The 15,271-nt window shown below is 39.6% G+C and overlaps 2 protein-coding genes across 2 annotated transcripts; both read right to left on the reverse strand.

Annotated features, from left to right (window-relative positions):
• Positions 1-5,410: 5,410 nt before the first annotated feature.
• zp3f.2 (zona pellucida glycoprotein 3f, tandem duplicate 2) lies at positions 5,411-8,038 on the reverse strand. Its single transcript, XM_027009147.2, has 10 exons — positions 7,661-8,038; positions 7,320-7,504; positions 7,132-7,235; positions 6,979-7,067; positions 6,702-6,882; positions 6,519-6,615; positions 6,057-6,145; positions 5,886-5,974; positions 5,708-5,800; positions 5,411-5,612 (listed from the first exon to the last, which is right to left on the reverse strand). Exons 1-10 carry the CDS (start codon positions 7,725-7,727, stop codon positions 5,596-5,598), a joined length of 1,011 nt encoding a protein of 336 aa, XP_026864948.2. The 5' UTR covers positions 7,728-8,038; the 3' UTR covers positions 5,411-5,595.
• A 1,462-nt stretch (positions 8,039-9,500) lies between these two features.
• On the reverse strand, positions 9,501-14,665 carry LOC113576833 (cytochrome P450 2K1-like). The gene is made up of 9 exons (XM_027009156.2): positions 14,433-14,665; positions 14,020-14,182; positions 13,657-13,806; positions 13,387-13,547; positions 12,017-12,196; positions 11,338-11,479; positions 11,037-11,221; positions 10,816-10,957; positions 9,501-9,776 (listed from the first exon to the last, which is right to left on the reverse strand). The coding sequence occupies exons 1-9, from the start codon at positions 14,637-14,639 to the stop codon at positions 9,589-9,591; spliced, it is 1,518 nt and encodes a 505-aa protein (XP_026864957.2). The 5' UTR covers positions 14,640-14,665; the 3' UTR covers positions 9,501-9,588.
• Between the last annotated feature and the right edge of the window lie 606 nt (positions 14,666-15,271).

Raw genomic sequence — 15,271 nt, forward strand, 5'->3', positions numbered from 1 at the left:
GTTAATTAAACTAAATCCCTCTGTCATGATCCTCTTTGAGACTGTGCCCCTTGAGATTTAGTCAATAAAATGAAACACATATGCTACATTGTATGTCACTACATCTCCTATTTCTGGTGTAGCATACTGTACGACCATGTTCCATGAATCACTAGGCTTTTATTATTTTGTTTTATTCCCTTTTAATAGCTGCATTCCTTTCAGATGGGCGGTTACTTTGGTGAGTGGTACTCCACAAAAGAATTCCAAAACAAATGTTACAACAGTTTTCAACAGTAACAAATGTTGAAAGGAAACTTTTTATATGATAAACTATTCATACAATTTAGATAAGTGGTGGTCAAAAGAAGCTACACATCAGGTCTAGTAGTCGGTTTTTGATTAGAGTAAGTTAAAGTAGTATAGAAGGTGTACTAGTATAAATATCAAGAAGCATTGTGTGATGGGATTCCAGCCACCCCTTCAAGCCTTAGAAAAGGAACATGTAGGGCTCAGAGGCAATACATTTAAATGCTGATCAACTGTTGTGTTAATTTAAAGGATTCCTAGATTACATGCGCATTTCTGATCACTGCAAAACCCAAGATCAGAGCGTCATCTTACACAACACATTTGACTTATCAGGATTCTAAGTCAGCTATATGGGGATGTTAAGTCAGATATATAATTTTGGTGGAATGATTTAAGGCCAACAAAAATGTACAATTATCCAAAATATAATTACTGATCATCAGAAGCATTTAATGTTAAAGGGGTTTGTTATAGGCTATAAGTTTGTACTGCAGAATTGATATATTCATTGTTCAGTAGTAGAACTAGCACAAAATAGCACAAAATGTTCTCTTGTCAAGTGCCACTTTTACAAGACATGGATGCTTCTCAAGCTGGTGAGAAACCTGTGAAAAGGATAAACCCAGAGCCTCATGAATAGCAGCGTTTTTGTGGAACCCTCTACTGACTGGCAATGACCGCAACCAAAGGTGTTTTCTTGACATGAAAACTTACTGCTCAGCCATTAGATGGTCTCTCACAAATACTCCAATCAATACATGCTCTGTGTTTGACATATTCCAGACTGGCTGTGGTATATCACTAGGTGGTAGCAGAGGACTCTGTTTGGTTGGTTGGTTCAAGTTCAAGTTCAAGTTTGGTTTATTTGTCATATACATAGTCATACACAGTATAACTGGCAGTGAAATGGTTTGAGAGTGCTCTGTCCAAACTGAGGAGAAGAAATAGGGAAATATATATCTATATATATACAAAATATATTAACAATGTATGTACAATATATGTATAGTATGTTTATATACACAGTGTACAATGTATATATGGATATGTATAAGTGTATGTACACAATGTACAGTTCCAGCTTACAATTGAATATTTACAGTTACATGGTGGTGGTGGTCCCCACAGCTTATCAGTTTCCCTGATTCAGGGCCCGAATGGCCTGTGGGAAGAAGTTCCTCTTCAGTCTCTCTATCTTGGTCATCAGGGAGCGAAAGCGCTTCCCTGACCTCAACAGAGAGAAGAGCCTATTGTTGGGATGGGTGGGGTCCTTCACAATCCTCCTGGCCTTGATCTGGCACTGCTTGTAATAGATGCTCTGCAGGTCAAGAGGTTCCGTATGAGTGATGCGCTCTGCTGAATGCCCCACCCTTTGGAGTGCTTGTCTGTCCTGCTTGGTGCTGTTCCCAAACCAGACTGTGATGTTTCCCGTGAGGATGCTCTCGATAGTGCAGATGTAGAAGTTTCGCCGTACCTTGGAGGGCAGTCTGAAGTCTCTTAGGCGTCTGAGGTGGTAAAGACGCTGACGAGCCTTCTTTGCCAGGGAGTTGGTGTGGCGGGACCAGGACAGGTCCTGCGAGATGTGAACACCAAGGTACCTGAAACTATCTACTCTCTCCACCGTGGTTCCACTGATCCTCACAGGTTGGTAGTGCCGCTCCTGCTTCTTGCTGCAATCCACGATCAGCTCCTTTGTCTTCCTGACATTTAGGAGGAGATTATTTTCCTGGCAGCAGTTTTCCAGGTATTTAATCTCCTCCAGGTAGGCCCTCTCATTGTTGTCTGAGATCAGGCCCATGATGACGGTGTCGTCAGCAAACTTGACAATGATGGTGGAGCTGGAAGTGGCTGTGCAGTCGTAAGTGTACAGTGAGTAGAGCAGGGGGCTTAGGACACAACCCTGAGGAGCTCCAGTGCTGAGGGTGAGGGTGGATGAGACAGTTGCCCACCCGTACTGATTGTGGTCTGTCTGTTAGGAAGTTGGAGATCCAGTTGCACAGGGATGTATGCAGTCCTAGATCCTCCAACTTAGTAGTGAGTAGGGAGGGGGTGATGGTGTTAAATGCTGAACTGTAGTCGACAAACAGCATTTTAACATAATTACCCCTCCCTTTGTCCAGGTGGGTCAGTGTGGTGTGGAGCAGATGTGCAATTGCATCATCAGTGGAGCAGTTGTGGCGGTATGCAAACTGCATGGAGGCTGGCAGTGAAGATGTGATGAAATCTCTGACTAGCTTCTCAAAGCACTTCATCACGACTGATGTGAGGGCAACAGGGTGGTAGTCATGGTTTGGGGAGGGTTGGGGGGTGGTTGGTGCGTAAGATAGAACATCAAGACAAAATTTTATTTTCAAGATGTTGATCAAGAATTGGATTCATTATTTGATTTTTGTTTCATATAGTGTTTTTTTTTTTTTTAACTGTACTTATATCGGCATGTTTGGTGCTCAGGGTGGTTCTGACAGCAGAATGGCACAGGAGGTCTGTGGTCACTTTGTATGTAATTTATATTAAATGTGCTGCTTTCAACACATCTATTTTTAATAGTGTACTCTTTTACTTTTCTTATTTAATTTTTTTTATGTTGTGTTTACTTTATGATGATCTTAGGACATTGAATGTATGTTATGTGAATGTTTATTAATATTAATAGTGCACCAAGGAAAATTCCAAATAGGTTAAGGCTGAAATGGCAATAATATAACAATAATACAACAATACAGCAACTTCAACCTTTTGAGTTCTTTAAGTATTGGATTGATTAAGGATTAATCTAATAATAGAGAATGCAAGGTGATGATGATGATGATGATGATGATGATGATGATGATGATGATCCAATTGTTGCATGCTTGATGTGAGGCAAGACCAGTGTTTCATATATTATCTGTGTTGTACTGGCTACTGTTACATTAGTTTTCATTACTCTTTCCATGCATGTTCTGCCCTGTAAGTGTTTGATCCACAGTGTTTTTGATCTGTTTAATAAAGCGTGGAGAACTTTGTTTCTGTGAGAAGCTGAGACTTCCTATGAGTGTAAATTCAGTAATTCTCTGCCTTTTGGACCCAATTGGCTTTGTATATTAATATTCATTATTTCATCAATTTTTTTTTAAACAAATGTTAAGATGAGTTTCTTTAAACTTGTTGCTTTCACAAGATTAAGTAGCTATGTGGCTTTTAATTTTTGGTTTAATTCATTTTTCACCCAAATACATGCAGATTCATATGAGATTGCTTTATTTTACATTTTAATGTCATTTTAACTAAGGTTATCTTTTGTGCTTTTCTATATTTTCTTTTTTTTCTTGTAACTATTGGTAGGGATGCATGGGTAATGTAAAGGGCAAAACTGGAAAAACAAACTGATACATGGATTACTGAAAAATAAACATGGCTATGAAATACTAAAATTCAGTAATGACTGGCAGCAGTTCACAAAAAAAGTCTGTAAGACTACATATAGGCAAACAATGACAGATACAGCAACCTTCTCATTATGTTCAGCTCCCAAGTCTTAACAAATGGCAGCCAACAGGCTATCAGCCCAGGCAGTATTTGCTGGCTGAGAGAGCACAGGCAACACTGCTGCTTCAGGAGGCTTTCCCACACACCCTACAGGAAAGGAGAAGAACAAAATATAAGGAATGAAACATCAACCAACCAATGAGCTGTGAGGGTACAGCCTTAGGCGCCCAAGCATAAGCTGCATCACAGCAGCACCATTTCCTTTATTAGCAGAGGGAATGCCCTCTATGGGCTTATATAGGGTCCAGGGTGGGATTAGGACTAGGATATATATAGCACCTAACAAATCTGGCTTTTTATGAATGGCCACTAATGTTGGATCTGAATTTCAACAATGATTGTGCAATGTATGAAAATGTGTTGTTCATACACAAGAGTAACTGAGGACATAGTCTTTAATAAAATGCTAGAAAACTTTAAGCAGTCATTTTCTCTGGAGTTCTCTAGGTTGAGTGCAGCTGCCATCTGACAAACTAAACAAAAATGGAATGTGGGGATTTAGGGCAGAACTCCTGGATTTAGTTTTTTTTTTTTAATTATTTTTGACTGACAATTGCACAAAACTCAGCATACCATTGGTCAGATGGTTGCGATAACAGTTGTTTTACAAATGTGCTGTGGAAAGAAAGCAAAATAGCCCAGGAGCAGGCCTCAGAGCCAGGACTGGTGTGCATGCCTCATGCTAGAAAATAAATCCTTTGCACAATTGAGACACCATAGGCTAACAGGAAAACAGTAAATACAATTTAAAAAAAAAATTCAAAATTAGAAAATCAATGTATTGGGGTGCTTAGATGTAAAATCAGGCCATTCTAACTACAGTAGGGACTGGTGGCCCTCTTAGCAAAATCTTTCTGCAAAGATGGTTTGAACCAATCTTTTTTTTTTTTAAAAGCAAAAGAAGAAACTAATTAGTTGAATCAAGGGCATTATGAAATGAAGCTTGGAGATCCCTGCAGGAGGGGGGGATCAGAATCTCTCCCAGCTTTCTGAAACCCAAAATATTAGTCCCAGCAAGATCAAGTTGACCAGGATTTTATTGTTATGCAGAAGGGATAAGCATGCACTGAGCCTACTGCAGTGAAGTCATGTGCCATCAGTAGATATTATGAACTTGCATAGCAGCTTCTCAGCATGTGCAAGGTGCTTAAACACAAGCAGTAACTAAGAGGTGTTCAAAGTACAGTTTAATGAAAGCAATTACTTTTCATTTTAAAAATCTTTTAATGTACATCAAGCATCAGTTACCAACCACCCCATCCTTCTTAAACAAAAAAGGTTGGAACACCACTTCATTGTCCATGCCTTTTGTTGAAAGAAAATGGCACCATTAACCTAGGTAACACCCACTCCATGTATACCAGATTTTTACAGCATTGTGCATCTTTACTTTCAGTGGAACACTGACCTCTGCCAAAATTAGTACTATACTTCTAGTTTACCACAGCAAGTGCAACTGAACATTTGTTTTTAGCATGACCAAATTAGTCTTTTGATGAGACGGGTGATTGTATGCAAATGTGTGAATAGCAGAAATGCCATTTACAGCATGAGTAAGAACAGATCCAAGAACCACAAGCGGCAACGGAAGTTACCAACCAATGGTTTTATTCTTCCCGATGACTGGGAAGGGGTGGGAAACATCTTGGTAATGAGGATGTGGCTAGTCTAAGGCAAATTCTATGCAACAAATTTTACAAGCTTCAGTCATTGACCTCATACATGCAGATGTTCCAAGTGACCCAGTACAACCCCCACCCACAAGTTCCGGAGCCACTACAGCTGTGTCAGATCTGTTAGGAAGAGGGGGGGGGGGGAGAAGAAAGTGTTCAAGACATACTACATTTGCATAACTATCAGGACAACCCACCTCATGAGTAGTCCTTACCCAAGAAGGCGCTTTTGTTGCCGTCATTGTTTGAAGTACTGGAATTTATAACCAGTGGTCCCAATACACGTCTTTGAGCAAGTTCTTTGGGTTCTGTGGCCAACAAACATTACAAGTCAGCACAAGAGGCAGTTATATGGACAATCTAGACTGAATGAACAAACAGATCATGCATCACCAGACTGGAAGCTCTGCTTCCTTGTCCTACATCCAGAGTCACAGCAATGGCACAGGTCATTCTGAAAAGGGTCATCCAAGAGTTCCCATCTGCCAATAGAATTCAGACCTGAAGCTTCCACAAAACTAGATAACTAGTCATTGAATAATCAAAAGACAGACAGGTACTTACTTTCCAAGGTCTCTGTTGAAATTGCAAGCCTTCTTTTCTTCATTTAGATCATCAGGGTCCCATACCACTAGTTTGCAATGGAGGTACACCTCAACAAGCATAGTGTTAGTCTGTCACTTCAGAGGACGTACCAAGACACCTCATTTCACATGCCCTTTACAGAGATTCAGGTTTCAACATTCTAGGATTTAAATTGTTGTGAACGACTTGTACCAGATCAGACATTTTGGTATATAGAGACGTCCACATGCCATGCTCAGTTTAACTGCCTTCAGTAGCCTAACAGGGTTTGTTTGTTTTTTGGCTAAACAGTTTCCAAGCAGTAGAGCACCATCATGGTTTCTCCAGGCTTTCAGTAACAGGATATTTACTTTATTAAGGAAAGTAATTTGACCCACCTCAATTTTTGTAGGAGGAATAGAGCAAGTGTGAAAGTTAAATAACTACATTATAGCTCCTTACTTCTGAGCCCATTGCAAATTTGAAGGCTTGCAGCTGAAGCAGCAGAAAAGAGGAATCAGATCTTGGCAAGAACCTTGAACTCTTATCCACAAGACATCTAGAAGGGAAAAAAAAAAGACTCCAATTTAAGACACTTTAAAAGCACTCTGAAAGAAGCACTGTGCATGCCAACCAACAACCCACCCTTGGTTAGCAATTACTGGAAAAATCTGAGAGTCTGGTCCAATTACTGCAGTGTTGGTGGCCACACACTCCTCCATATACAGCATTAGGGGCTGGTGCATCTGCTGTTCCACTGCAGCCCAGACGTAAATAAAGGACCCCAGGGTAAAGACATTCGAGAGTGCTGGGCCACTCAAGTCATCTGCGTTGGGATGATATCAGTGGACAGACATGTAGATTCAAGGGAGTCACACCTACTGTAATATGAAGTCATAACAGTCATTTATGAGCCATTTACCATTTAGCAGGCCCATGCTGAAGACCAGCCTTCCATAATCTTGCAAAGCACCAAAAGCAGGCTCAAGATAGGGACGCACCCATTCAGGCCTAGAATTTGCAGCAGATGTCAGTGAAAAGTTTGAGGTCTCATGCATCTCAGTAGTAACCTTACCTTTCAAAAGCGCACTCAATGGGATAGTTGGTCGTAGTGGTATATTGCCCCATCAGTGGCCTGAAGGCCAGCATATTTTTAAAGACAAGCAGCTTCTTTGTTCTCTGATGGGTGAGAAATGGCCCTGTTAGATCTCCACAAATTGAGTCTTCTAAATAAAGACAAATAAAATATGGGCAGTGTCATACCATTTGTCTGAAACGGCATTCAGATAGTCGGTAGTGAAAAACTGCCTTCCCGCCTCCATCTGATGTACGTGAGAATTTTGAAGGAGCACAGTTGCCCAAGAGAAGCCGTGAGGGATAACTGGCCAGGGCTTGGCCAACCTTCCACGTAACTATAACAGAGTCCTTTCTGCATTTCACATTAATATCTGTAAGTGAACACAAATAAAGCCAGCCATGTTTAGTGTTGACAAATTCAGTTTCTGAGAACATTTAACAAAGCAAATTCAATTTCTAAGAATATTTATAACTTCTAACATTAAATGCCACAACTGCAACTCAAAGTGTATTTGCAAATGACTTACTTGCATCATCAGTCAAAACTAATGTGGAAGTTGCCAAAATGAAAAGACCGTGCCACAAGAAAACCATGGTGGGTTTAGTCGCGGTACGGAAGGGTCTGTGATTTTAAATGGTAAGCATGGAAGACCAGCAGCTGAATGCAGTTGTACCGTCCCATCATATAGCTCTCCAATCAGCTAACTACAACAGTTAGCACCTGTATGGAAGCAGAAAATCAGCAACTTCAAAAATTGGATAAGAACACAGGAAATTGCATTTGAACAGTGTTTTAAATTACGTGCATAACGATTTGGTTAAAATGCTCCGAGATAGCATCTGAAACACCAATAAGTGTTTTTTATATATATAATAAAAATGAACTAATTTCATATATGGGCGTGTTTATGGAACTTATAATCGACTCCCCTTATTATACAGACTATAGATTAAGTAGCAATTATTATATTTTATTAACTGATTTAGCAATTATCAATGACGCTTCCGCTATCAAAATGTTTGCGCATCTTTTTGGTGACGTTGCTCCTGAAACTATTAGCGCGGGTAGGGGATGGAGAGGCTGCTGGAGCTGTCAGCTGTTAAAGCCACGTGCTCTTTCCAGGAGGCTTTAAAGGTGATTACTGGGCGAGGATAAGCCAGTCATAAATGTCCTGCTTCCAGCGCTCCCACCGCTCTAAATAGGCTAAACGTTTCCATGGCGTCATGAAGTGCATTTCAAGAGTCAATTACTATACGTCTGATGCATTACACGCGCCTACCATTCCCGCATTAGGCACATTTTTGGTTGAACAACACTTATATACCCTCGTTGCTGCTCCTTTTTACAAAGTAGTGACAATTTTACTGCGTGATTGCTCAGATATTTGTGTTGTGTGGAGTTTTTGTTGTTGTTGATGATGTTATTGTTTTGGTGTTTTTTTGGGGGGTTTTTTTGCATTTACAGTGCATTTATAATTCTGTGCATTTGGTTAGTGTACAAGTATCCCACCCACAAAGTGCCTTTGTTTGTTTTATTTGTGCAGGAACTTTAATTTATATTCAGACACATGGCCCAGTCTCTTCCTTTACAGTGTGTAGGTCTGAGAACTGTACTGCAGCGCCGCCTCTAGATCACATGCATATTCAGTTTAGCACCTTGCGGGAAGAAAATTCTGGCTGCTCATAGGAAATCCATTATGGATACCACATTTAATGTTTTACTTCTTAAAACATATTAATCTGTATAGGACTAGCGAGAGAGACAAAGACAGAGAGAGGGTGCGTGCAAGTTATCACGAGGCCGCCAGAGCTTTACCGGACACGTCATTATAGCATCGTTCTCTACCGCCACCACCACCGTTAGACCAACGTTATGTTCGGAACTTATATACATTGAATAAAACTCAGTTGTGAACAACAATAATAGAACTTAAGATACAGCAACTTATCTTAGTTATTTTTCATTGATAGCTATTCACATTTTTGTTTGTTTTGACTTATATGCACAGTATTGAAATTTGTAAAAGCAGTTGTGTATTTAAAACATTTTAAATTCCACACTTGCCTTTTTGGAAGACTGAGAAGACAGTACATCGTCTATTCGCACTATGCAGTGCTACTGGTCGGTCTCATACAGAGATCCCCTAGCTTGGAGGCAACCTATCAATCTATACCCATCCATAGTGACGCTCTCTCAGTATGAGAGAGCACAAGATAATATATGCATGATCTAAAACACTGACAGCCACAGCTGGGGCTTAACATAAATCATTTTTAAAAGAGGGGAACATTTAAAATACATATTATTGGAAATACATGTGTGTAATTATTTCAAGTCATTTTAAAATATTTTGAGTCATTTGTGTCTCCTATTTTTTCTTATGTAAAGTTTATTAGAAACACTGCTTTGCAAAAAAATATTCAGAGTATTTAACATAACAGCTGTATCCTCAGATTAGGCTCGTTTAATTGCGCACAGTTTGTGGGGGGCAGGGTTCAGCGTGATCCCAACAACTGGTGTGAGGTCCAGCTGGTCCTCTGTCACCCCTGGAGGAGGAGTGAGACGGAAATGCTGCAGGAGAGAGGTGAAGAAGAGGAAGAGCTCCATCCTAGCCAGACCCTCTCCCAGACACATCCTTCGCCCTGAAAACAAAGAGTTCTTAGATTTCAGAACAGGTTCATATTAAGACTCATTTCCAACATATTGAAGTTTCATCAGTTTGCCCACCATTGAAGTAGACCTACTGAAGATGCAGTCTCAGTTGCCATCCACACAACACTAAGCCATTTAGACCAAAGTAATTTACATGTATATAAGAATACTGTTTGCTGACTTTGGTTCAGCTTTCATTGCATTTAGTAGCTATTTAGGATCATTGGATGACACACTCCTCAACTGAACTTTGGACACCCTGAATTTCAGACAGATCTCAGACTATCAAGTGCTGAGATCACATCACCCACTACGTGAACACTGGTTAATCTGTGCCTTATCACTCACAATAAATCCTAGATAAAAGCTGTTCAGCTTCCGTCAGCCAAATTTTTTTAAATGATGATTTTTGACAGCACTGAGTAAGAGAATTGGTCCTATATGCAGTATTGGCACATTATTGAAAATTACTCATTACTCATGAATAATATTTTTGTATTTTTATCTTAAATTCATCAAACCTCTGTTGTAAGTAAATAGATTCAGCAGAAGAATGTCACTTAAGAAAACCCAACATAAATCACTTATTCATAATAGACTGATCAAAACTGGGACTTAAATTTTTACTTTAGACATTGAAATCCTGCATTTATTTGTCAAGGTATGGAAAGTCAGTGGGATTTGGCCTTATGTTACATCATAGCAAAAACAGACAAATATCTGTTTTATGGTTTAGACCTCCATGAACTCTGCTTCTGGAAATCTGTCACTTGTTATATTAAAGTTTAAATGTATTTGATCTATGTAAAAATGTTTCTTTAGAGAGGAGCAGCTGAATATTTCTGAAAAGCGATGCTGGTGGGAACACTTGAAAAGATGCCACACATGTCAATAACAGATTTCTTGGAGCCCCTGTCAGAACATTCAGTACCAGACCACTACAGTCAGGAATATGTTTTTACATTTGGTATCCCAGACTTTTGTTCACACACAAAAGATGAACAAGATGATGCAAACTGAATTAAATACCTGCAGAGAAGGGCATGAAGGCATCTTTCTTAACAAATCGTCCATGCTTATCCAGGAAGTGTGCTGGGTTGAAGCGGTGTGGAGTCTCCCACTCATTCTCATCCCACAGCACAGATGCCAGAAGAGGGTACACAGTTGTACCCTAAAAAACAGTTTACAGTGAGTTCAGTCACAGTTTGACTTCACACTGTTAGCTATGATACAGCATTTATTCTAATCACCTTCTTGATGAAGTAGCCGTTGAAATGAACATCACAGCTGGTGACGTGGGGAAGGCTCAAAGGTGCTATGCTGGCCAGTCTCTGAGTCTCATGGATCACTGCATCCGTGTAAGGCAGATTCTTCCTGTCATCCACCACTGGCTGACGATCTCCAATCACCTTGTCAATCTCCTGCTGTACGCAGTCTTCATGCAGAAACACGGTTTTGCATTTATGATTAGAAGTCAAACATCCTTAAAGACCAACCAGCAAATAGTAGTAATATGCATGAAGCTTCTACTTCACAGTACAGTGCTCTTACCCTGTATGTGTGGGTACTTAGCCATAAACATAAATGCCCAGCGCAGAGATGTGCTAGTTGTGTCAGTACCAGCCACAAAAAGATTTGTCACTGTTGCAAAAAGATTCTCTTCACTGAAGCGAGAGTTCTTCTGTCCTGATTTCTGACAGACATCCACGGAGCATATGTTTAGAATACATTCTTTAACTAACCATATTAAAAAATAAGACATAAACATGGAAGGTGCCAGTATAAAACTTTTAAAAAAGAATCAGGTGTAAAGTTTTAAGTTATGCTTTTGACAGAGCTTGCATATGGATTTGTTCAACACAGGAAGGGCCTGTAGAGTCTGTATGAATAGGTGACCTACATAAATCTTAATTCCAAGAGCAAATAGAATAAGCAAGGGGAAATTAGCAAGCGAACAGAGAGGTGTGGGTCACTAGTGAAGGCAGTAAGATATTTGGGTGCAGAAGAAACACAGAAGTTTATCAGGAAAAAAAATGTTAGCAGATAGATTAGATACTCTAGCAGATGTAGTTATAGCAATGAAGTTTTTTATCGTAAGAGTTCAGCTAACTAATAAATGCTTAATTCAGTTAGACAAACAAGTGAAGGACAATCAGATTTAAACAGGTGATTCTGTATGCAGTTTATTATATTGTCCAGGTCAGCCCATTAGATGTGGAATGCTGTGTACCTCATCACTCTGCTTTCGAAGGAGGAAAGAGTCGACAAACCCTCTGATATTGTCTGACTGTAGCGACTCTTTCAAATCATTAAATATCCTTTTTAGATCATTCTTGTGGTCCGTAAGGTTTCTATCAATTGTCCTTTTGCTCTTCAAGAATGGACCTATCCAGGGAATTAAGTTGTAAATCTAGAACATTAAGGGGGGGGGGGGGGGGGGGGGGGGGGGGGTAAAGAGTCATGTTGGTATTTCATATTTGCAGTTGCATTTACAGTAGGATTTGATGCCCTCTGATACCTTCTGCCTTAGCAGTTAGTTAGTGAGAGAACACTAACTGCTCAGTTTAATGTAACCAAGTGGATCTCTAGATAAGAACATGGACAGCTGCACTCTTTAGGTTCCTTTGCCACAGATAGGGTCACAGGTTAATAGGCAGATATAAATACACTTTGGGTTGATGCACAGAAATAAATGCACCTGTAACAAGGTGAGTGCAGCCAAGTGCGCCCTCAAAGGGTGGCCAGGGTGCCATGGCAACCATGCTAAGTCTACTGCCCCCTCCTGACCCCAACTGATAATGCTTCTCACAGGTTGAGAATGTATTTGTGGTTATAAATGTAGCTAGCTAAAGTTGATAACCTATAGCAAATATAGCTATAGTTTAATGGTGAATGTGTTTGGTTTGGTAATTCGCATTCCTTTTAGAAATGCGTTACATGTAACGTTAAGACTGCCAATTTAATATAAACAAAGAATGGAAGATACTTGTAAATAATAAGAGCTTCATCCCACCCCCCCCCAAAAAAAAAAAATCTGCACACAAAAATAGAACATGTATTTCTGTATTTTATGTTTTCCTCTTCTCACCTTTTAGATGACTAAATGTGTTCCATAAATTTAAGTATATGAGTCAGAGGTATAGATATGAGAAAAAAACATTGCTAGTGTCATGCTAGTGAACTAGCCGGCAGGCGTTTTTATCATGGAAACTACAGAATTATTGTAGTAAAAAAAGTAATTTAAGCCAGCGGCATGCTCAGATACTTAATGGTCTTTGGAAGTACACAAGAAAACTGTTAGTCAAGGTGTTTGTTGATCTACACAATAACATCTAATAAAAAGCGGGCAAAAAAAAAAATAATTAAAGAAAGAAAATCTAATGAATTATAAGGCTTTTAGGGTTATGCATGCTGAGGTCCTTTTGCCAACACCATTGCCTTGGTTGAAAACATCAGAAGTGAACCAGCCAATTTGGAAATGGAATTCCAACCATAACGTAACACGTTACTATTCAGAAGCTCCTGGCCACATCAGGCAGGAGCAAACACTGTTGGTTAATTTGCAGAGAATTTATGTAAATGTACAAAGCAAACACTTACCCGCATGGGAGCTGTTCCATTAAGCCTAAGATTCTCATTTGCTCTATTGACCATTTCTTTGAACTCAGGATCACTGTATTCAAATCTGTTTCCAAACACAATAGATGAAATAACATTGGAGATAGCATAGTTCATTGGCTGGGCTGTGTCAAAGGGTTTCCCTACAAACAGGAAAATATGGTACAATATGTATATAACATGTTATTAAGACAAAATTATTTATATCAAAGATAAGAGTGTATATGCATGGAGAAGTGGGTCTTCACATACCTCCAAAGTTCTCAAACACTTCTTTAATGTATTGGATTTCCTCTATGATTTTCTCCTCACTGCCTTTCTTGCCCATTCCAAAGTCTCGAAGGTTAGTGAGAGCAAAGCGTCTCATCTCTTTCCAGTTCTCCCCATTGGACAATACAATCCCTTTAGACAAAAAGCAACCATTCAATAGGCAGGAATAGATTTGGTTTTTAATCGATGGGCTGGCAACTTCTGTTTCTTTCACACAGAGTTCTGATTAAATATATGTTTAATGAAATGGAAGATTTTCCATATGGCAATAAATATGATTACTAAAAACAAAAGGCTAGCAAAATGTTGCAAAACCAGAGTAACATTTATTTCTTTATCTCTTACCGTGTTCTTGAGCAATGTTCTTAAATGCCTGTGTAATTTCTCTGTCCCCAAACTCTTCAGCATTGTTCACAAGTGCTTCTTTGACTGTTTTATACCCTGCTAAGACCACAACCTTGTTCCCACCCAAATACACCTTGTAAACAGATCCATATTGCTTGGCAAGCTGTAAGAGATGGACGTTCATAACTCATCTTATTCAACACTCTCACTCGACTTTTCTCTTTTTTCTCAATTCTTTTTTTTTTTTGTTTATAGTATTCTACATTGTCTTCCTCTACATGTTGTGCTACTCTTGTTGCACATTACCAGCACACAACCGCTCGTTACAATTTCCCACATTATATCAAAAAAGGCTTGCGTAGATTTACCAGGAAACTTTTATTTTTCCTGTGTGTTTTGAGTGGAATTCTTACCTCACAGAGTGACTCGTGGAGCCTGTGCAGGTCCAGCTGGAGCAGGTTGCCCAGGACGGGCAACGGTTTGGGTCCTGGAGGTTCATTAGCCTCTTCCTTAAAGCTGGAGGCTGAAAAAAGGACATACAGAACCAGCAGCAGCAACAAAGCACCAAGCATCAAGCCTGTGCTGCTAGCCTGCAGGAGAAGCTCTTCCACTGAAGCCATCCTGAATCCAAAGACAAGTGATACCACTCTGTCTGCTACAGCCTTTATAATAATGAGAACCTACAGCTGATCCAGGGGAGGAGCGGTTCTTCAGAGCATGGGGAAATCAGGGAAAGGGTAAGTGTGGAATACGTATTACGCCTGCCAATAAATGATTAAGCCACGCTGCAATGTGCAAACAAGGTTTAAACAGAGTCACAGACAGAAGTGGGTGAAAAGGCTTTGCATTCAGCCCCATAGTTATGCTGTCATAGAGTATTTTAGCATTATTTATTCATTTATGGCTTTCTGATTTAAATGCACATCTGATTTAAATATGCATTGAAAAATTCATGTTGCAATGTTTATATATTGAAATACCAAGTAAAGAAAAACCCCACTACACAAAAAACATGCTCCCAGTATCTGTTGCTTTTAATTCTTGTGCATCTCTCTCGCATATCCATCATTGCTATTTTTACTTTCATCAATAACCTGCTCTTTATCATTCATCTTTACTGACTGTGCCCACACTTGTTGCTCTGTCTAGCTTCACCAGACGGTGAATAACCTCTGCCACACTTTAGACTGGTGGCCTGTTACCTACTGATTTATCTTAATGAGTAGGATGGAATGGAATGGAAGGATGTTCA

This window comes from Electrophorus electricus, chromosome 1 (assembly GCF_013358815.1).
Source record: "Electrophorus electricus isolate fEleEle1 chromosome 1, fEleEle1.pri, whole genome shotgun sequence".
NCBI classification, from domain to species: Eukaryota; Metazoa; Chordata; class Actinopteri; order Gymnotiformes; family Gymnotidae; genus Electrophorus; species Electrophorus electricus.